Source organism: Cygnus olor, chromosome 2 (genome assembly GCF_009769625.2).
Source record: "Cygnus olor isolate bCygOlo1 chromosome 2, bCygOlo1.pri.v2, whole genome shotgun sequence".
NCBI classification, from domain to species: domain Eukaryota; kingdom Metazoa; phylum Chordata; class Aves; order Anseriformes; family Anatidae; genus Cygnus; species Cygnus olor.
The window spans coordinates 134,790,785-134,813,973 of NC_049170.1; the positions used below are offsets into that span (position 1 = coordinate 134,790,785).

At 38.6% G+C, this 23,189-nt stretch overlaps 1 protein-coding gene across 4 annotated transcripts in view; it reads left to right on the top strand.

Moving 5' to 3' along the window:
* NECAB1 (N-terminal EF-hand calcium binding protein 1) overlaps positions 1–23,189 on the top strand; it is a 62,418-nt gene that overhangs the window by 19,949 nt on the left and 19,280 nt on the right. For 3 of the 4 annotated variants that reach the window (XM_040546438.1, XM_040546440.1, XM_040546439.1), the window contains exons 4-5: positions 9,809–9,834; positions 12,667–12,764. In XM_040546438.1, coding sequence (XP_040402372.1) covers positions 9,809–9,834; positions 12,667–12,764 — 124 coding nt within the window. Of the gene's footprint in view, positions 1–9,808; positions 9,835–12,666; positions 12,765–14,489; positions 14,626–23,189 lie in introns of those variants that run through there. The other variant, XM_040546441.1, reaches the window with a different exon arrangement.

Here is a 23,189-nt window from a genome sequence, read left to right on the forward strand (position 1 = left end):
GGATGAATTTATATTTACAGGTCATTCATCCAGGGGAGATCATTGCTTTTACTGAAAGTTTACATTTTATATGGATTTTTCCTCAGTACATAATTTGGAATATTTATCTTGTGATCTATGAGTGTGCTATACATAGACTGATTTTTTCTTTATTTCATAAAATCTATGTATGTTTTTTATAAAATCTTAATCATTAAGTGAATGTGAGGAAAGACACACCATACAAATTGATACCTTGATACCTTCCATTACCTTTTTGTTTTTACAGATGGAAGCAAATGTACAAAATAAATAAGGAATAAAAGAGATTAATAATGATGCCATCACTATTTAGACAGCCAGATTAGGTGAAGTAGTGTGTTCATGAAAAAAGGAAGGTCTTTTTCCCCATATTTTAGTACTTCCATATTTTTTACCTTTCTTGAAGATGTTTTAATACAAGAACTATATTTGTAAGAGCTAGCAATCAAAAATATAAACTGTAAACAATTAAATCTGTGGAGGACTCTTCTGTCTACTAAACCTTAAAGCAATATAATAACTAGTTCATAGGCCAACTACTAGATCATAGAATCATAGAATCTTTAAGGTTGGAAAAGACCTCCAAGTTCATCTGGTTCAACTGTCCCCCTAGCACCAATATTACCAACTAAAACATGTCCCTAAACTGTGCCCCTAGATGCACAGTTACACCAGATTTCCTCCCATGCTCAGAGTAGCTCATACCTGTTCACAAGGGCTTCACATAGTTGTTTTTCTTTTTGTTGTTGGTTTAGATGGTCGTTGTTGTTGTTGATGTTTTTTTTTAGTTTAGTTTTGTTTTGTTTTAAGTGTCCTAAAAGACCACACAGATACAAGAGGAGACTGGACCACTTAAACATTGAAAAAGTGACTTTCAACTGAAAGTCTCTTCTATTTCTGATTTCCATGATCTCACGAAACCTTTGGTCAATGCCTACTCAATCACACACCATTAAATTGTGTAAAGCAGTTGTTACGGCGAGTCCTGGCTCTGATGCCCGCACTCCACCCTCGTGAGACAAGGCTTTGCATGGGTGCAGCAGGGATTAGGTCTGGGCAGTCACAGCCGAGTCTCCCGCTGCCCCTGAAGGATGGATCAGGCATCCCACCACAGGTGACACTGAATGCCTTCGCTTGTTGCCTGTTCTTGTTTCCTAGTGTGCAGCACTTAGCACTTGCATCTACTGATAAATGGTGTCCTTCCTGTATGTAAAGACCCCTTAAAAAAGTAGCATAGACAAGAAATCAACAGCAGTGGTTGTTCAAGAGTTCAGCTTCAGCCTAGGCTTGTGCAGTGATCCTTCTCTCTTATTCATAACATTTTAAACATTTTGCAGATACCCCAGTAACAAGCACACTGTGAGTATCCAGGCTACATCTTAAGCTCTCCTGAAGGCTGTTAGGAGGCCAAGCTAGATCCTGCAGCTTGTTGGGTAGGAGCCAGCTCACCATGGCATGAGTTAGACCAACATGAGGGCATGGCTGTGTGAAGGGAAGGAGCAAGAGGAAGAGCTTATCTTTGCCTCCCAATTGGACACATATTTGGGGAGGGTGTTGGAAGCAAATAGAGGTGCTGGAAAGACACCAGAAGTTTTTTTTTCAGGGCTGACAAGGAGAGTGACACCAGGCAGCTCATGGAGGACGTGGTCTGAAGGCCATAGCTTGAGAAATTTTGAAGCTGAATACCCACATGTTCTGCTGTCTTGGAGCATTCTGGTTTTTTAACTCCTCTATCAAATGACCATGAAATGTTCATTTTGACTGGGTTTCAGTTTGTACTGTCATGGCAGAAGCATAAATGACTAGATACATCTCAAGCCAAAGGCTATCAGAGACTGATGCTCAAAACTATCTGAAGATGGGGAAAGCAAGCTGGTGATGTTAACTGTAAGAGACATTTTATCTTTATAAAAATTACAAAGGCAATATTTGGGAAGTATAAAGCTGACAAGAGAAGAGTGGAGTTGTCTTGCCACCTTAAGTATTGTGGTTCTTACATATTCTCCTAAGTACTATACTTAGGAGCAAATTGGAGCACAAGAATATTTTACAGATTAATTACAGATTAATCATTGAATGTGACTGGCTTTTGCTGACTTTCAACTTTAAAATATTAAATAATATTTTTGGTGACATTTCAGTTGTTCTTTTGTTTCTTGGCCCTTTTGAATCACTATATCACCAAATAATAGTAAATACCTATTACTAAATGCCAATACTAAATAATAAATATATAATACGAAATACCAAACTCAGGTCTGAAGATCTTCTTCCTTCTGCATCAGGAAAATAAGTGGTATTTTTATTGTAAACTTGATATTTGAAGTACTTCAGTAATGCATGCATTGTTTCTACTACCTAGTTTATATTTTAATACTTCTATGAGCTCCCATCTGTTTTCTAAATCCAATGCATGTGTATGCTCAGTGCAGCTACCTGGGGGTTGTAATACTGCAGAAGAAGCTGTTTAAACACAATTATCCCAACTCAGAAAATCCTTACTTGTAGGCTTAGCATGCTCTCAACAATTAATAAATTGCATTAACTGGAATTCACATCTACCTTTACTGAACACTAAGCAGCTTGATTATGCAAGAGAGTATTGCAGCACAGTTCAGCTTCAGAGGAGGTAGTTCTGCAGAAGTACAGCTGTTTTGTTTACCTATATTATTGTCCTTAAAGCAGAGGAAAGTATTAGCAGCACAGATCTTTTTATACATGTTTAGAATTAAGTAGGAGAATTTTGAAATTTGGGGTTAGTGGGGTGAATGCTTTTACAGCTCATTTCCTTGGTAAATCTGCCCCTGATAAATTCTCTCAGCTGTGGCAAGTCCGTGTTTCAGCAGAGCAAGAATCCTTGAAATGGTTAATGGCTCAGTGAACAGGTTTTAACAGTCTTTGCAAATGTACATCTCCATTTTGCTCTTACCCTTCTCCGTTCCCTCCCCCCACTCATAACTTTCATAGAAATTTTTTTTTGCATAATGGCATCCTCAGGGAAAAGGTGTCAGAAGATAATGAGAATATTTGGCAAAGTTACAAACTAAGAGATATGCAGAAGATCTCAAGGGGATTCAGTCTGCAGCACTGCCGGAGAGATAGGGCGATAAATGCTTAGCTGATTACTGACTCATATGAATCAGTGGGGAATCAAACTTGTTTTTCTCACTTTTCTCATTGGCAAAATGAAGTCCTCAGCCAGGATCTTAGTTACAAGGTGTGCTAGGACTATTGAGGCAGACCTGGGGCACACACAACCTCCTGAAGGCAGGTATCGCATTAAGCCTTTGTGTGTGCCACAAGTTAAAGATAAAATACTCACAAGCCAGAGACAAGTTTGGTGAGGGCCTGAGAGCTTTAGCCACCAACAGCTCTCAGCAGATGCTGGGCATTTGAAAGAGTCCATCACACTGCACATGTAAGGTGGGACTTGCTATTATGAACACTTGCATGTGTATGTGTCAGCAGAGTGCCTGAGTCTACCCCACAGTCAGCCTGAGACACCAGCCCAAGGCAGACAGGATGACACAGAAGGTGCACTTGGACGTGAATGGTGAGGGAAAGATGCTGGAGCATCTGAAACAATGCCAAGTGCCTGCACTATGTCCAATTAATCAAGCTCCTTCTGGCTGGTATGCTGAAAATCCCCCACTCCATTGAATACACCAGGGCTCCTTTGAATAGCAGGGTAGGTTGGACACTTATATCAGGAATAGTGCAGCCAGCAGGACCAGGGAGGTGATCATCCCCCTGTACTCAGCTCTGGTGAGGCTGCACCTTGAGTACTGTTTTCAGCTTTGGGCCCCTCACTGCAAGAAAGACATCGAGGCCCTGGAGCATGTCCAGAGAAGGGCTATGAAGCTGGTGAAGGGCCTGGAACACAAGTCCTGTGAGGAGTGGCTGAGGGAGCTGGGGTTGTTTAGTCTGAGGAAGAGGAGGCTCAGGGGAGACCTTATTGCTCTCTGCAACTGCCTGAAAGGAAGGCATGAGGAGCTGGGGGTCAGCCTCTTCTCGCAGGTAACTAGTGATAGGACTAGTAGATAGGACTAGCACTGGGGGGGGGGGGTTAGGTTAGAAATTAGGAGACATTTCTTCTCAGAAAGAGCAGTCAGGCTTTGGAACGGGTTGCCCAGGGAGGTGGTGGGGCACCGTCCCTGGGGGTGTTCAAGGAAAGGTTGGAAGTGGTGCTTAGGAACATGGTTCAGTGGGTGACATTGGTGGTAGGGGAACAGCTGGACCAGGTGATCCTGGAGGTCTTTTCCAACCTTAATGATTCTATGATTCTGTGACACACACTGCACATGTGGATGTCTACACTTAGGACTCTGAGCCCCAACGCGAATCCTCCTCCCTCCTCCTGTCCAGGTCTTCATTAGCAGAGCCCTGCTTCCTCCACTGAGGCAAAGAGAAGTGCTGAGACTGTCTGCTGTAACAGCACATTCCAAAAGGATGCCGACCTGAAGCCTGAGATGGAGGTGTTGGTTAGCATTGTCCTTGCAGCCATGGGAACCCATCCACCTGCACTAGCCTCCAGTCCCGTACTGAATAGTGTAACTATAAGGAAATGCATGCTATATGGGACCATAGAGCTTCCTTCAGGACTCTGGTTGTAAAGATAATAATGATGAGTCCTCAGTAATTTGACAGTAGTCTAAGGATAGTAATTATCTGTCCCTTGGATAATGTGCTTTTGTTTCACTTGAGAGGCATATTTTGGTCTCATGCTGTTGATGATTTATCACTGTCTAATGCAAGTACACAGAAAAAAAATAATGAATTTGGAAATACAATCAGGAAACAAAAAAGATTTATTAAAAAACAGCATGAGATACAGACAAACTCTATAATTACATGAACTGCAAGAGAGTGAAAAGTATTTTTTCCAAAAAAGAATTATTCCATGAGAAAGAAAAATGTAGGAGGAAACAATACATCATTTTTTGACCATCTTTTAAAGCTAGATCTTTACGTGGTTCAGCACTGATATAAGGAAGGTGTGTTTGCTACTATTTAAGAGAGATAATTGCAGGTATTGGCTCTAATTCTCATAATTTTCAAGACAGTAGCTACAGAAATCAGTCTGAAAATGAAGTACAAATAAGAAGGAAAGATACTGTTCAGAAGGAGCTGATACAGTTTGGTATTTCATGACTGAACAAAATAAGTTTAATGAGAATGACTTGCACAGTTCTGATATTAACACATATCCTCCGGTCAGACAGAAAAGTTGCGAATAGATTTGCTTGGAAATTTTTCATATGAATGGTTATTTTTAATGTAAAAATCAGTTTTCTGCAGAAAATAAGAGACTCGCTCACACCGGGAAAATCAAAATGTAATGAATAGTTTCAATTGCACTGACCTAAATGGAGCTGACCTAGAATGCTTCATTTCAGATCAGTTCTTCAGAAGACAGCATTAGCGTCTTAGAATTGAGCTCATTGCTTAATTGTAGGTGTAGTTTGAGGGCCTGGTCTCTTCCATAAATCCAAGTTTCCCAGAGAATCACAGCAGTTTAGTATCTCTATCAACACATGCATTTACAAACACTTTAATAAACCAATATGGAACATTATGTTTTGGGTAACAATGAATTGTTGAATCTCAGTTAAAAAAATAAAAATAAAAAAATCATTTTGCAACAAAACCAAAAGTTGAAACATCATTATCATCTACTGAAGGGTGACAACTCTAAAATTTGCCTAGTTTGTGGCAAAAAAAGCCACCATGATGGTGCCTCTCATCTCCCTGTTTAGGTCTGTGTGACTGAGAATCTGTTAAAAAAATCATCCCTTGCACAGTTCTTTACAGATTTTAGTAACCACAACTTTTAACACTATTATTAAAACTCTTTTAAAAATGGAGATGCTATGATTGTTAGTATCAGGATCGAAGGCTAGTATCAGGATCATTAGTATTAGGATCAGAGGCTAGGATCATTAAGGTGGCTAGACAAGTTCATTGCATCCTGGACTAATGCAAAGGACTGAAGTATTTTTAGGTGAGTTCTGTCAGGAAAAAAAAACTTTATTCTCTCCTGTAGTCCTGCCACATGCAGAGCATTAAGTGACAACTCCGAAGTTATCGCTTGGTCTGGAGCTAAGTAAAAGCAAACTAGATAATTATTTAGTACAGAAAAATATGGGGCAGTAAAACAGCCATCAGCTCCACTGCCCAAGTCAGAGCTGTGAAAGCCAAGCTGGCTGCCGTGTTTGAAAGGACAGAAGGTGTTTGGTCCTGTTAGCCCTGGATTGAAGAGCAGCAGTGTCCTTGCAGAAGAAAGTTTAGCTTCCCAGGGATCAGCCCCAGGAGCTCTGCCCCATTTCGCCCCTTCTTCCTCCCCTCCCTTTTCTGTGGCAAGAGGCCAATGCCTCATCCTGCTAATGGCAGAAGATAGTTTTGCCTCCACTGGTAAGAGACCTTGAGCAACCCTGAGCAAAAAAAGTCCTTGATATTGCAAAGGAGCTGTGAAGCAGCATATCCATAAAATGGAAGGGCACATATTCTAAGTCTTTGCACAACACTCTGTAGTGTTGGAGCACTTATCTCATTTGGCTGACTTGAAGCAGAATGGGATGCAAGACCTGCAAAGAGCTTACAGCTTTTTGGCTGAGAGTGTCCACAGATGATTGTTTAGCTGCCCTTGCGCTGTCTAAGTAACATTTCATTCCTTTCATTCACAAATTATATGCCTCTACTTAACAATAGGAGATGCCAGCCTCCAACTTTCCTCCCTGAAACCAAATTATCAGAGACATGCAAATGGGACCAAAAAAAGAGTTGGTTCAAGCCTCTGAAATCAATCCTTCTCAGTCTTGAGAGTAGACTTGAAGAAGAAAGTTTTATCCTTCTCCAACTATGACAGTAGTAGCAATGAATTTCCTAAATGGAGTTAGTTCATAAAATCTTTCCTATAGTATTGGATTCTTCAATAATATCACTGCTTTAGATGACAGAGTGCACACTGTGTATCGTTCCTGTGCTGAAGAGATGGCAGTGACTCCTCTCGTGGCCCAGGGAAAACATGCAGATCTCCTGGTACCTCTGCCTAGAGGTGCCTTTCATGCCAGGGTCAGTATGTGTCAGGTCAGCTGCTGGAGCTGTGGATCACTAGGTTCACATCGGTGGATGAGTTGAGCAGCTTTGACCTTCCCACTTTGGCTGGTCCCACCCCATGGCTGACCAATGTGGGCAGAACCCAGGAGTGCCCACAGCTGCTTTGCATGCCTACGTACCTCTTCCAGAGGTACCACAAACAGGCACTTTGCCCACAGTTCACTCAAGTGAATTTGCTTACCTGTCTGCCACAGAGCTACAGGTAACATCAACCTTGCGGTCAGTCAGTGGCATATGTCCCTTAAAAATTGTTCATGTTGTTAAGTAGGGAGCGTTGTAGACAAAAGGCAGGCACGTAAAAGGACCGCATTTAGTAGACAGAAAGCAAATTGAGAGCAGAGGTTTACAAAAATGATTGTGCTGACATGACGTGAATGCATTTGGCTGCACCCTATGCTTTGGGTGCTTATCAAGAGTGGAGTGCTGGAGCCTGGATGTGAGTCATCCAGCAAATATTGCAAATTACATGTTCAGAACTGCCAGATTATAGGTCTAAGCAGAAGCATCCTTGGCATATATACTCACTGAAGTGACGAACAGGTGCCCACTGCTAGTACTGAGCTGCAGAAACAGCCCCTTGGTGTCTACCTCACTCCTGTACTATTAAATATATTCCAAACTTATTTAATTGCTTCTGTAGCATCCTGCAGGGTGCTCAAGGTTGTTTGTGTGCAGAAAAAGAATGCCTGAGTTTGTTCACAACTGTTTTGCTTGAAGAAACATGTTATTATTTCTGAAAGAATGAAATAATCAGTGGCAGACAAAATTATAGTGTCCCTGCCTAGAACAGCAGCCCCTTCAAACAGGATGCCAAGAACAATGGAGCTTCGAAGGGTATTTATAATAGAAAAGGAAATACAGAGAGTTTGCTAGAGTGAAATCCATGCTCTTTTTGTCATTTCAATGTTCTGTCACAGACTTCCTGAAGGCTGTTGCACAAATCACTTTGGACAGTAATTTTCTAATTATTCAGGTGCCCAATTCTAAATGAAAACCAATCCAGCATCTAAATATATTTCCATTTTCAGTCGTAGTCCATTTTGCAGCTGCGTCGCTTTTGTCAGTGGAACTAACAGAGATGTTCTGATGACAGCAATGCTGAAAGCCTCTGAGCCATATCATGGTGCTATACCACTACCACACTGCTGAGGATAGTGCAGAATAAGTAGGACCAGAATGGATTTCAATATGAAATTTGAAAACAGAGAGCAAATTTGACTGGCTAACAATGTTAAAGGTTGTTTTAAACTCAGCTATCAGGATGCAAATTAGAAAATTCAGAAATGTTGTGTACAAAGAGAAGTCATTAGGGCAGAAGATGTGAAAAGGCAGAAAATATTGGGACCGTGAACAAAATGTATGCAACATAACAACCTGTCATGTAATATCGTAGCATTTTGCTGCTGTTTTTTGACTCAGGTATTTTTCCAGTTTTCACTGTCTCAGTCTGCATTTGAGGAGTGAACATTTGGGGTGTTTCAAAAATGACTGCTGAGTTCTGGAAGTGATTGCAATTTGGTTGATCATTGATGCCATAGTGATCCGTGGTGAACAGCTTTAAGGATTCGTAGACACTTCTTCCATCAGATAGTTTGCTGACCTAGGTTAAGTTCCCCACACCTTCAGCACTGATTCTTAAAGACTATGAATTTCACTATACCTGCCACCAAGGTCATTGGAAAAAACAGATGCAAGACCCATTTGTAGCCATTCCACTTGGCCCATACAAATTCAGTTCAGATGACCTTTAGTTAATAAAAGTTTTTTGAAAGGTTCATTTACTTCATCAATTAAAAATGCTCAGAAGTTTTTATAGCCCTGACTATGCAAGTTTGTAAGAACCCAGGATCCTGAAATTTTTGTCTGTTTCTGTCTTTCTCCTGAATAAAAACCAAATACATGAAAATTAACATTGGAGAACTTGACTTTAAGATAGTACTGTGTCATCATTTTATTAAAGGTCAATAAAAAAATCCCATTAAAAAGATAAGTGAAAAAATCCTAAGTGCAATTAGCCGTTCAATATTCACCCATCAGCAAGATTCAGAAAGGACATTCATGCTTTTAAGTTTCTTTAATAATCAGCTTCTCCTCCCTGGGAAAAAGTCAATATGATAACTGTCAGAATTGAGCTGTAGGTCAGATGGTTTATCTTTTGACTGTTAAAACCTGAGAGAGAAAAACTGCTTAAAAGTTGATCAGGATGAAATCTATGTAAAATAAACAATTTTGAATTTTATAGAATACTTGCATACATTTATGTATTTATATTACATATTTATATGTATTTCCTAGCAATATGGCAATACAACTATTATTTCATGTCATTAATTTCACTACTACGTTTTGTTGCAGTTACTACTGGTGAAACTGTTTTGTATGGCCAGAAAGACTTAGTAATATTTTGTGCTGAGGGGCTGTGTCTGTTTTTGTCCTTCTGTTGTACTCCATCTCGTGGAGGACTATTGCCTGGTGAGGAATGCAAATGGGAGAAAGACATTGGGTTTTCCTTCATTTAGCATGGAGGGCTGAGCAATCTGGGCTGTGCTGTCCAGCATGACAGACACAGAAGAGGAGTGCAGGTGGGGGAAAAACATAAACAATTTCTGGTGTTGCAACAAAAACCATTACTTTGCTCATTAACCCTCTATCTATCTTCTTATCTTTCCAGCAATCTTGACACAGAAGAGCTCTGTGGTAAGTTCCTTCCTGAGCAAGAACGTAATCTATGCCAGCAGCAGCCCTGTGCAAGTGAACACACCACATGTTATGATACTTTTTTCTGTTTAACCTTTGTAGCTCAGACAGAAAATATTTAAATTACACTGAAAGAACTACACTGGAAGAATGCAGATGGTTTATAATTTTTCAGACTGTCATCCATTAGAAGCAGATATTACCTTGAAAATATTTTTTCTGTATCCATGCTTCACATTTTCTGAGCTTTAAAAATATCTTTCCCTGTTCTGATGAAAAGACAGGTACCCTTACCTTGTTTCCCATTCATATGAGATATTTTTTTCTAGTTAGTTCATTGCTTTCAAAGGTAGGAGTGTTTTGGTAATTTTGAAAAAGATTTTCATATTACTATCCAACTGGAGGAAAGTAATGAAATTTCCTCCAGCTCAGTTCAGTAAGAACAGCAGTTTGACTGACCCCCCGTTTGGCCCACTGACCTACCTCTGTGCCCTGTTCCAGGCTGTGAGTCATGAAGCTTTTTCCCCGAGACCCTGCTTGCTTTCCCCCTGGTTTTATGGCCCCTGATTTAGGGGCTCTGCTTGCAGCAGGAAAGAATTCACAGAAAATTTCTGCAAGTCCTCCCACAAAATATCAAAAAAAAGTCCTACTTGTCAAAAGCAGCCTATTTCTGGGGAAAGTGGCAAATAGTGGCCTGTTGAATTTTCCCAAGGTCAATAATACTGAAGACTTTCAAAACCTAAAAACGCTGTAGATTTGAGTGCTAGCCCATTTACTTGCCCACGAGGTGACTCTGCTCGTGCTCAAGAACCTACTGAGAGGCATCTCATTGTGTGGCTTATAAATATAGAATTACTTTGACAAAGTGAATTGGGCTGTGATGACTTCTGCTAGCTGAGAATCTGACCAAAATTAGGCAAGCCTGGCCAAGGAATAACATGGCTTTTTTCCACAAATGATTTACAGATTTGGGGGTGTTTTTTTTTTTTTTTTTTTTTTCCCCCACTGGAGGCATGCTCAGTACCACCACCCCACACAGCCCAATCCCACCAGTTCACCAGAGGGCTTGGCAGGGTCTCAGCCCAGCGTTGACTTTGTTTTCTGCCTGTTTTGATTAAAGATGTGCAGCTTCAGCAGTCCTCTTGATATCTGAGCTCTTTAGCTTCCTTGTAAATCTTTCACAGGTTGCCACTAGGGTGTTTCTCATTTGTGAATCTGGTACTGAGTTTACCCAACACGTATTTAGTCTCCAGCTTCCTCTGACTTATCTCCATAGCTCCTCCAAAATGAAGATTCATTTCCAGGATACTAATGCACAACACATTTTCTCCCTAAATCATTTCATTCAACCACTCGGCAATACCAGCTTTTGTCACCAGTACTCTTGAAACCTCATGCTTTCATGACTCCCTAGAGAAACACTCTGACCTCTTAAAAGCCTCAAAGTATCGCTATTTATTATTTCAAAAAGCTCCCATCTAAGCTTGCTCTTCCTGTCATTTAGACGTTATTTTTCATCTTTGTATAGACATTCTATGTCTAAATGCCTCGTTTGACACAATCACTAGCTTTAGCATGGTTTTCTTTCTTTTTTCTTACATTTTCCCTCCTGTGCCTCCCTCTGCTGTATTTCACTCCACACTGACCAAATGAAGTTTGCTTCCTCTCAGTGTAACCCCCTGCCTCTGAGCTACCTTCCTGGTTTGGATCCTCCTGAGATGCCTCACAGGTGTCATACCAACCTTCCTCCTCTCTCACACTCTTTGATTTAATATCACCTGTGTTTACAGACAACATTGGCCTTCTCTCTTGGCTAGTAGATTCCTTGTATTAACATAAATCCCTTTTTCCACACAATATTAACCATCTGACAGTATGTCCCATTGACCCTGATCTACTCCATAAACATCAAACAGACCTACTTAGTGTTTGTGTGCCTTTTTAAAAGCTTTTTAATTTACATAGTGGAATCTCTAAAGCCTATTGATAAAATGGTAATTGTATTTTCTTTTATGATATTTTAGTCAGACACAAATATAAGTAGGACATTAGTAAATACAACTTTTACACAGTTTTGCATGTGTTCTATTCTTGATTTATGTCCTATGATTTGATATTGTCTCTTTCTGATAAAATATCCTTTAATTTGAACAGGTATACAAGGATATTCTACAATTTATGTTATTTCCACAATTTTTGATAAAAAATATTTTGTATGCATCATATTTACTGAAAATATACTCACAGTACCTGGGGCCAGAAGCTTAACTGAACAACTCAGTCTCTTCACTTCTCAGAGAAAAACAACTGGTCTCAGCTGACTCCAACTCACAACAGCCCTGGCTTGATCTCATCTCCTCTAAGGGCTTTAGCAGAGTTATTCATTTTTGTAATAATGTGAATATAATGAGATTTAGTACATATACATGGAAACTTAATTTCCTTCTAGTAACTATGAAGTAGATTTCTAAACTAAGAATCCATTTTAGAAATAAAATGTAGACATTTTGAAAATAGGTCTATTTCAGCTCTCAAACTGATACTTTAATCTTTGTCAATTTGGCAATTCATCTATTGAAAGGAAATGTTTTGAAGCACCGATTTTTTTTTTTTTTTTTATCTTTTTTAAGTACTCCAGGAATGGTTTTGAGGGAAATATTAACAAAATTTCAAAGTAAAATCATCTCTTTCATTGCAAGTCTTGCTCAATTTGTATTTTTATTTAGGTAATAGTAAAATTATAACTGATTTCAGAATTCATTAAATTGATGTTCAAGGAAATATCAGTTTTTCAGGTCATGAGTAGGTGACTTGGGTTTCTTCTTCTTTCAGAATATTTTTCCCAACACTTAGGAGAGTATGAAAATGTTCTATCTGTCTTGGAAGACTTAAACATTACCATACTGAAGGCAATGGACAAAACAAAGAAGGTAAGTAACAATTGTAAGGTCTTTTCATTTTGTTTAGTTGAATATGTATCCAATTTTTTTTTTATCTAGACAAAGTTGCTAATTCATATTTAAGTTCTTCCACATATACTTGGTTTTGTAGCGAAAGTCCAGGAGGAAAAGGCTTGTCAAAACAGTCAAGTATCACAGTATTTGGATATAATCAAAATTTGTGAATGATCAGAAGGATGTTCTTCATATTGTAGTATCCAGAGAGGGTTCCCTGTCCCAGGCCAAGTTTGGGAAAGTATTATCTACTTTTGAAAATAGTCTGAATTTGAAAAAAATAATCCAAGTTTTTGAAATAAAAAATGTCAGAAAAAATTCAAATACCAAACTACGCTACTAACTGACATTAAATTAGGTAGGCAAGTGTCTTCTGGAGACATACTGGGGAATCGTATTAGTGTTATTGTTAAATGTAAACTCCAGTATAGTTTAAAAAGATTTAAAAGGACTGTGGTAGCTCAATTCACTGCGGTCATACCTGCTCATGCCTGCATCCCAGGCAGGTGTCTGATCACAAGTACATAAAGAGATCTGGTAATATGCTCTTTTTCCTTGGCTACCCTCACCACAGGGCTACTGACTGGAAGGCAAGCCGTCAACAGCCTAAAAATTTTAGCTTAAGTATTTGGTGAGATCCCATGGGGGAAAAAGTCTGTATCCTTCAGTCAATCAGCAATCAATGGGGAGAAAGCTGTGCTTCTCTAGCGAAGCTGTTATCTTTGGCATTCAGGCATTTGCAAGAGTACAGCACTCATACATTTTACATGAACTGCCGAAATAAACCCCTGGAAGTGCAGCTTGTTTATTTAGAGCTTTAGCCAGTGAGATGAATGTCTCTCAGTTCACACTGTGCATCTTCCATCCCTAATAAAGTGAATGCGCACTGACTCGCTGCCTTGTTGAGCTGGATGCTAAAGAGGAACAGATTAGTTCACGCAAGCTACACAGAATTCAAAAAACAGCAACAGGAACAAAAATCACAATTGCTTGATTAGCCACATGTATAAAATGCTGCTAAAGGGCAGGACACATCATATGATAACTACTGGAAGTAAATAGAGCACAGCATTTAAGAATTACTTCAGAAAATAATTACAGAGGAGTCCCAGTGATCAGTTGTAAGAAGTAAGCATTGGCCTGACTAGAAAATGGACTAGAAAGTGTTATCAGTATTATTCTCATCTTAAATCCCAAGCACAGCAGGATATCAGCTACTAGGAAAAATTAACTCTATCTCAGATGAAGCCAGGACACCTGAGTACCTAATCAAACCATTGCAGTGCAACTATTAGAATTCCCATCTTTAATATTCCAAGCTTTTATTGAAGTTACTGGTCTAAAATCTGAAAAACATACCCACCTAAAATCAGATCTGGAGGTTCATCCAAACCTAGTTAGTGTATTTAGATAGAACATATAGATGATGTTCATTGCCCCTAAGACACAAGATGTTACGTAGCTCCTAGCTCAAGTTGACTCCCCAGCCCAAATGAGCAAGTACTCTGAAATGAGTGATTGGTACCCAAAGCAAAGGCTGGGCTTCCACTCCTAATACAAAACACAGCTTTGACATGGCTATGCCATTGTACCAACCTGATTCCTTAAATAGGCACTAGGTATTATTAGTTCTTAAAAAAGTCACTAGAGCATTTATTACCATCGTCTAAGCAAAAATCTAATTGGAAAAATCCTGTGTAGAAGAGAAGCCCCAAACTGAAGACCTACACACTTTGAGAGCTACAAAGACATGGCAAATCTAGAGTTGCTGACTCAGTTTCCAATGACCAGGATGAAATTTCCAAGGACCAAATTATCTCCTATTAGAAACCAAAAGATAAGTCCAGGCCACTGTCCTTCCCAAATCAATAAATGGCATATAGAGGTTTCAGTACTACATCTCATTATCAGCAATAAAACGCAAAGGTAACGCATACTGTCAGACACAGTAAAAGGTGAATATTCTACCAGAATACTGGCTATATTTAGAAAACATTTTCATTTATACATATCAGTGTCTTTGGTTGACAGTAAAAACTCAGACTGAACCTGAACTCCACTCTGCAGAACGTGAGGCTGACTACAAATCAGTATTCAAGGTTGCCATGTGCTTTCTGTCCCCTTTGACTTTTCATGGATTTGGGAAATCTTGGTGCCTCTGTCAGACTCTGCTAAACTTTTCCAGAGAAAGTACCATTTCAGATTGGCAGTCTTAAATATCTTGGAGGGAAAGGAGCAACTTGGTATTTTATTCATTTTGTTTATCCAGTTCATGGTCAGATGAACAATCACCACTTGGTCCTTCCTATAGGAAATCTCTGCTTTCCAACCAATTTTTATTGCTGGTTCTCAGTAGATACTTTGCATTAGAGGCAGCTGCAGATCTGGAGACTGAAATAAACTGCTCAGCTCGTTTCCAAGGAAACCCCTGAGAAAGATGACATGTCAGTCTTCAAGGAAAAGATAAACAGCAGATCAGAACGTCTGAAAAATATTAAAATGTAATATATAAGTGTTCCTTATTCCAGATATAAAACCCCAAATTAAAACAAAAAAGTATCTATACTTTTTGGCATACATATATCTAAATTTGATAAAACCAAATTGTGTGAAATTATTTGACTCATATCCTTAAATCTAGTTCAAAAGGATACACCAAAAGAGCTTTTGTACATGAAATAGATTTGACTCTTCACACTGTCTTGTGGGGTTATGTTTGTTTTTAACTCACCATGAGTCTTGGAAATCATATGCAGTGATGAATAAATACTTCAGGTTTTGTTCACAAACATTCCCAACCTGTTCAGCCTTAAGTCATACAAATCTCCCACAAAGAGCAATTCAAGTTTGGCTTGATTACAGACCCTTAGTTTTAAATCATGATCAACCAAATTGTCCTGGTTTCTTCAAATTGTTTCCAGGTGTAGATATTTTTGAACCAACAGATTAGCAGATAACTGACTCCTACAAGGCAATTAGAGTGTAATTGCTGTGTACTTTATTGACCTCTGTGATTTGAAAAGGTTGTCAATGCAGCTTTCCTAAAATGAACTTTTTTCCAGTCTTCCAGTCCTGTACTATCTGATAAATGAAAATATTGAGTCATCTGCAGGAGAAAACATTCCAGACTTCCAACAATATCAAAACACTTTGAAATCAGGCTTTCTTTGCCGTTCTGGGGTCAGATCCTTCCAGCCTAACCAAACTAAGCAGCAGCTGACTGTTTTGGTAGTCTTATTCAAGCAAGTGTGAGTGTTCCCAGATCTTGATGTGGTACAATGAGTAGGAGGGAAGAAAAATCCTAATTTCAGATTTTTTGCTGAGATAAACACTTACAGGCCAGCACATCAGATGGGAGAACAGGAAACCCTCCTTGGTATATGAATGGCTAGTGCTCTGCTGCTTGAAGGGAAGGTGCTAAGCTAAAAATGCAGACAGAAAATGCAGGTGTAGAAAGGAACACCTTCTAGCAGGGAAAATATTTTATTTATTTATTTATTTATTGGTAATTGCAAACTTTACATTAGTATACAACATACTTTAAATACAAAAGACATCTTACTAGACGATGCCTGGTAGCTATAGCCCTCCTGTTTTGGTGCTGATCCCTTGTGTTTTATCTTTATGCAAGGAAGGGTAACGCGCCAATGGATTTTTAGAGGAACTTGTGCTATTTAATATTTCATCATTTCTCTCCTCAGGATGGAGAGTGTGCGCAAGTTGCTTTTCCAAGAGTGGTGAGGACAGACATGATTGGTGTCGCTTATTTTTCTTGTACCTGCCAGGTTGATATTCTCCTGATCAAAGTACAAGCTGGGATAGTTCTGTTTATCCTGTTTGTTTTTCATCTTATGTACAGGAAATATTAAAATTTAAAGATTCAACAAATGTTTACAGAGGCACTGGAAGGCTTCTTTCTTTTTTTTTTCCTTCTGACATCTTTTATAACAAGACACAGAAGTATATTCAATTAAAATATTTGATCTTAACATTTCCATTAACCAAATAAACATAACACTTTTGGCAAGCTGCATTTTCATTCCAGTCACATAAAAATATTATGAAAAGAAACTTTGCAACTCACAGCATACAATCAGTCACTGAGTAATGAGATACACAGATGAAAATAGAGCAGGTATTTCTAGGTGTTTGACATGTTGTTTCAATTGACTTCAATGGGCAACTTGTGAACACTGAAAATCAGAAACTAACAGATGAAAGCATCTGTCTTCCGTAAGTTATCACACCATGAAAGTGCTGCTATTTGTCAGCTATTCAGTACGAACAAGTTTTGTTCTCTCATTTGTATTCCTTGTAGTCTATAGTTTATGGCAAATGCAACCCGCTGATGGTGGTGAACTAATCTAGACTCTGAACATGCAAAAGCTCATTTAATCACAAAAAATATGATTTTCATATGAAATGAAGGTGGCAATGTAGAGGTATTCAGGGGGTTAAACAGAAGCATCTAGAGATATTTTATAAAACCTGGGTTCTTCAGTATGTCCAGGATGTCTGCATGAGCCTGGCAAATAGGACACAGGACCTTCAGGAGACCCAGGAGCATCAGGAAGCCCTCTCTGGGTACCAGACTCCATTGTAGGTACCTGAATAGCTCTGAGGTTTCTGAAGCATTTTTTCCCAGGGGAGATGTCACACAGAGGAAGACCTGGTGACAGCTTACCCTGGTCCAACAGTTCCTGTAATGAGAAGTCAAAACACCCATCCACAGTTCTTTTTTTTTTTTTCTTACTAGCTGAAGCACACTTCCCTGTACTCCTGCCTCCATCCTTCCTCCTTGCCAAGAACAAAGGGTCATTCTCCAGACAGACGTGGTCTCCATGTGTCCCCATGTGTCCCCATCACTGGCATCCATGCAGTGAGGTCTTAGAGGGAAGCAGGAGCCATTTCAGACAATTTCATATGGCTGTGCTGCTGAAAGTCTAACCATACCTGTCTGGTAGCCAAGTGACTGTGCATGGATGTGGATGTGGATTTCAGGATGGGACATGCTTCCTTCTCCATGATTTCCATGGCTATTGGCTTGAGCCTCTCCTAACCCATTACTCTACCATGGACATGACAATGGCCCTGACATACACAACTCTTAACATACTGGAGTAACAATTAAAATTCAGACTTTTTGCATCAGCCTGTTGGTGAAACAGTAGAAATTGGGGATGGTGAGAGCAACTGACCCTGAAAGAGATGCTTACTTGGGAGAGCAGCCCTAAGTGGCCATGTGGTTGTTCCTTTTTCCTCGTAAATGCAGAGTTTGTGTATCACTCATGGAGCTGTCTCCAAAGTGACTTAAGACTGCTAGACCTGTTGTAAGAGTGATCCAACCTCCAGCAACAAAAAGCTGCATATCTAAGCTGTTTCTTATGTTATATTGGGAATACTTATTAGATCAGATATTTTAATTCCAAGAGCAAATTATGGAATAGACTCTATATTTTTAAAAAATGTAAACTACAACTGGCTTTTATAGTTAACAGTGCTTATAAAATGAAACTTTCATCCAGTGGGTAAGAGTGGAGCTTGACCCTGTATAACTTTCTGAAGTGCAAATCCAATAAAGCCAACATGTGTTAATTGGAGCCTATTCTGTACTAAGCCCAAGGCTGATCATTTCCATGCAGTCCATAAAAAGTGAGATAAGAAGAAAATATTACTTTAGGCACTGCTCCCTCATCAATGTAACACATATTCAGTCAGATTCTAAAATAGTTTTAATGCAGGGTAAAAAGTAAAAAGTATTTAAATAATGTGGAGCACCCCACACACACTGTGGATGGCACTTGCCATCTATACTAACTGTAACACAATAGCAACCTCCTGGACAGACTTGGCAGCACAATAGGATTATTTTTTTTAAACAAATATTGGAGAACTCCCCCTTAATCTTTTCCTCTTTGTCTTATTTCATTGTTTTCATTCCATATCTTATACTGCTTTTCTTCCTCAAAAGTACAGCAAGAAATTTCCTCCACAGATGAAAGCTGGAAAGCACTTTGGCCAGATCAGGTGCTATATACTTTTTCAAAACTGAATCAGAAAGAAATGACCTCTGAGTGCACACTTCTCCTTTAAATAGTTATGCAGGTTTTCTTTTGGAGACAAAAGCACTGCAAACTTACATTGAAAGGAAGGGCAGACAAACATACAAAATGAGGGATGGGATGCTGCAAATTTTCTCCTTTTCAAACCGCAGTCTCACAATCTTTTCTTTGGAGGGACTTTTCTTCCCTCCTTTGAAACTATTTTGTGAGGGAGACCAAATTATCTGTCTGATAGCTGGGGACCAGACTCAGCAAGCTAGCAAACAGCTCTTAAGCAGCAATAAAAATGACTGCTTCATACCAAGCATCTAAATGTGCAAAACATTTTTTAAAAAAAGATGGAAATGAAAGATAATTTCTATTCTCTAGAGCAGTCAAGTTCTGAAATAGTCTGCCAAGCACTTGGGACAAAAAGAAAAACAAAACAAAACAACAAAACCAAAAACAACCAACCAACCAACAAAAACCAAACCCACCAACATTAAAAAAAAAAACCTGCTTTTTACATGTTGCTTATAATAATGTAGGAAAGGAAGTGTGTTTTGTGCAACAACAAGATGCTGCATTCATTGACTGACACAGCACATCTAATTCTTTGCTTCTATGAAATCATTTATTTTTCTGCTTTGCTCAAAAAAAAAATCTAAGGAAATCAATGCAGCCTTGTTATTATTGGAAAACTTCTTGAATAGTCTAAAAATAAGAACCAGTCAAAGTAAGAGAGAAGATTATAGGAGCTGAAACAGTAATACAGGGACATGCAATTTAGTTACCGATGGTGCATTTATAGTAATTATGTAAATCACTGCTCTTTTGTAGGTTGATACCCATTATAAACCAGAATACCTTGATTTTTTTAATTGCATATTTGAGTAATAATAACAGTAGCTATTATGCAAATTATAATCCCAAACAAAATAACTGTGAAAAAAAAACTAGATAAGCATATGTCAACAATAGAATTCCAAGTCTAACATTCTGAGTGAAAATGAAGTTTCAAATTGTTTTTTGTTTTGTTTTGTTTTGTCAAAATCTGTGTTAAATCGGCTGGCACCAGTTTTTGCCCATGAGTAGAATTTATTATCACATTTTATAGAATCGTAGTCTTAGTCTCCTTGAAATTGCACTTTTTGCAAATGCACCTTTTTCAGAATCAATGTAAACTGTATTACATCCCTGCTACCTGAGAATAATGTCAGGCAGGTATTAGTTTATCCTGCTTATTCATGTACTAGCTTTGAATCCAGTTCATTTGTTCCTTACATTCATCACTATATTTTTTCAGGTCAGTTTCAGTCTAAAATACCATAGCCATCTAGTATTTTGATGTTTTAAAGTGAACAAAATAACCAGATTCCATTGGAAATGAAAAGCAGAACAAAAAGGTGCACCGTTTATTATTCCTTATAAAGAAAGATAAATCTTTTCATGATGAAGATTACATAAGAGACTGAAGGTAGACAAGTGAAGTTCAAGACAGAGGGAGCAGCTGTGGAAATAAGGCAGTATGCAATGACTATTTTTAATAGTGGAAGGCAACTGATAAAAATACATTACTGCAACCTAATACATTTCTTAACTGTTCACAGTTAATTCTTCTTGTATATTTGATTGCTTCAGGCTATCTTTTAATTACAGTTAACTCTATTTCACTAGTTTAACTGGCCATATATTGTAGGTCCTTCTGCTACAGTGACAAGGGATTTTGATTCTTATAACTATTTAGAAGGTGTTTTGAATCTCATAATTATCTAGAAGGTGTAAGACATCAATTAAAAGATCATAGACAAAGGAGTTTCAGGAAGAATGAACACTTTCTCAATTCCACATCAGAAAGCATCACAAAATATTTATTATCTAATACCACATCAGGGAATTAATGTTGAAAGATTTTCTGTAAATCTGTGGTTTTCACAGCGAAGACAAAGGGAAAGACGGCCAGAAAGCAAGTGAAAGATGTGGCTGCCTACTCATTAGGCTTTATGTGCCCAGAAGCTGGCCTCATCACAGAGACAAAAAAAGGGGGGGGGGGGGGGCATGAATTCTTTGGCCAAAAGAAGAACAAAAGAAGATAATTTTAGTATAAATAAATAAATAAATAAATAAATAAATAAAAGAAGTTCCTTTTTAATTCTAGAAAAAAAAATAAAGATCAAAATCCCTTACATACTGCTCATGCAAAGAAATTACAGGTGTGTTCCCAGTCCCACCTCTGTTTCTCACAGGCACATCATTCAGCTGTTGTATCAGACCAAACATATCCCCTTTAAAATATTAGCAGTGTTCATAGTTACATCTACATAAGGAGAGAGGATTCTAAAGAAAACTTTGTTATACTGAATAAACATTAAGTCCTAAAGACTAGACTTTTTTGTCTGAACCCTGAAGAATTGTCAAAGGTTTTGAACAAAACAGAATTGAAAGGTTGGAGTAAGGCTGATGCCTTTGATGCAAGTTAAAATTTTGGTGGGAATTTTTCAACAATCCTTTTAAACTCAACAAAGATAGAAAATTGGTAACAACAATATATCAGAGTAATAAATTAACTTGTCATTAAGCTCCTGCTGCACTTATCTTTTAGGAATTGCTCCCATTTGCAGGCACAGTTGGTTCTCATATTCTCTTTTCTCCAGCTAAAATAGCTATAAAACTGATTAAACGCAGTCTACAAAGAGCCATCCAGAAGTCTTTTCTTTTGGCCATGGATGTCATGACCTAAATTCTATGGGTTGATTTCTTTGCATTCCCTAATTTCTTATGAAACAGACTTGCCAGGGGTTAGAATTGGAGTCTGGATCATTTTTACATAAATTTGTATGCTCAACTGTTTATCAGCTGTTTGTAAACTCACCTGAGGAGAGGGATGCTGGTGACAGTACTAAATATATATGTATGCTAGATATATCACCAGAATAGTGATATATCTGCTAGAAGGCAGAGAGAATCCTATGACTGAACAGCTATTTTTATCTAGGGACATTATTAAATGAAATTTTAGAATTTCATTGCACGCTATTTTCTATCTAAAAAATTTAATATAATGATTGTTATTGTGAGTCAAGTCAAATGCAGATTAACTCAAAAAGCTTCAAGCAATGAATTCTAAGAACTTGTGCAAGCATATTCCAGAGATTCACCCCTTTCCTCTCTTTCTAGCTCCTTATCTGTGTAATGAAAACTCTTGGGAACTCCTTTGATCTTTTTTGATCTTTGATACTTACTGTGTCAGAAGGAGACAATGTTTAAATTTTCCTGGTAGTAGAGATATGCTAAATAGTCTTAAAAATATATATATTAATTAAGTTAATAACCATGCCTTTAAGCATGAAAGTGTGAAAGTGCATAGAAACTTCAGCCTGGAGAAGAGGCTGAGGGAAGACATAATTCTACTACCTGAAGGAGTGTTGTAGAGAAGGCAGCACAATTGTTCAGGGGTGCATAGCAAAAGGACGAGGCAACAGCTACAGCTTGCAGAAGGGAGAATGCTGACTAGACATATGGAAAATAATTTTCACAGTGAGGATGTCACAATGCTGGATCAGGCTGCGCAGAGAGAGAGCAAAATCTCCAACTGCAGAGATGTTCAAAGCTCAGTTGGACGGCCCTGAGCAGCCTAGCTTAGAAGTTGGCCCTGCTCTGTACAGAGGCTGGGCTAGATGACTGCCAGATATCCTTTACAAATAAGCTTGTGGGGATTTTGCCTCAGATCCCACCCATTCTAAATGAGTTCAGCTTTCTCTTTCTTCCAGCCGTGTTTAGTTGGCTTGCCCCAAGTAAATGAACACAGTAATCCCCCTCCTTCCCCACCTCAGCTTTCTCCTTTTCTGATAAATGGGTCAGTGCAGCACCAAGTCACCCATGAGGCTTTGGGCTGGAACCAGGGCTCAAGAAGATCCAGAGAGTCACTTAACCTGTAGCAGCTTTGAGATGTAAACTCCCTTAGGAGACACCTAAGCCTTACCTACTTCGTCTTTGTACAAGGAGAACCTTTTCTGCACCTTTTAAGGTAGCTGTAAGCCAATTTTAAAGACCACGGTGACCTTTTCCACAGGGAAATCACTCATTATATGTATTTTCACTAGCATTAATAGAAACTCATATCTTAGCTGCTCACAAAGGTCACAGTTGTCTCTTGATGAAGGCGATATGGAAAATTGCCCTCATTCATTCACAATCAGTAAAACCAACAACCAGAGCGATATGTTAACACAGACTTATTTCATTTGGACTGCCCAAACTGTTGTGCGGTATAATGTGTATGCTAATGAACTGTAATTTACAGTTAATGACATTCAGGAAACAGGCCATTTTTCTAGTTTACGTACAGAGGCCATCAGTG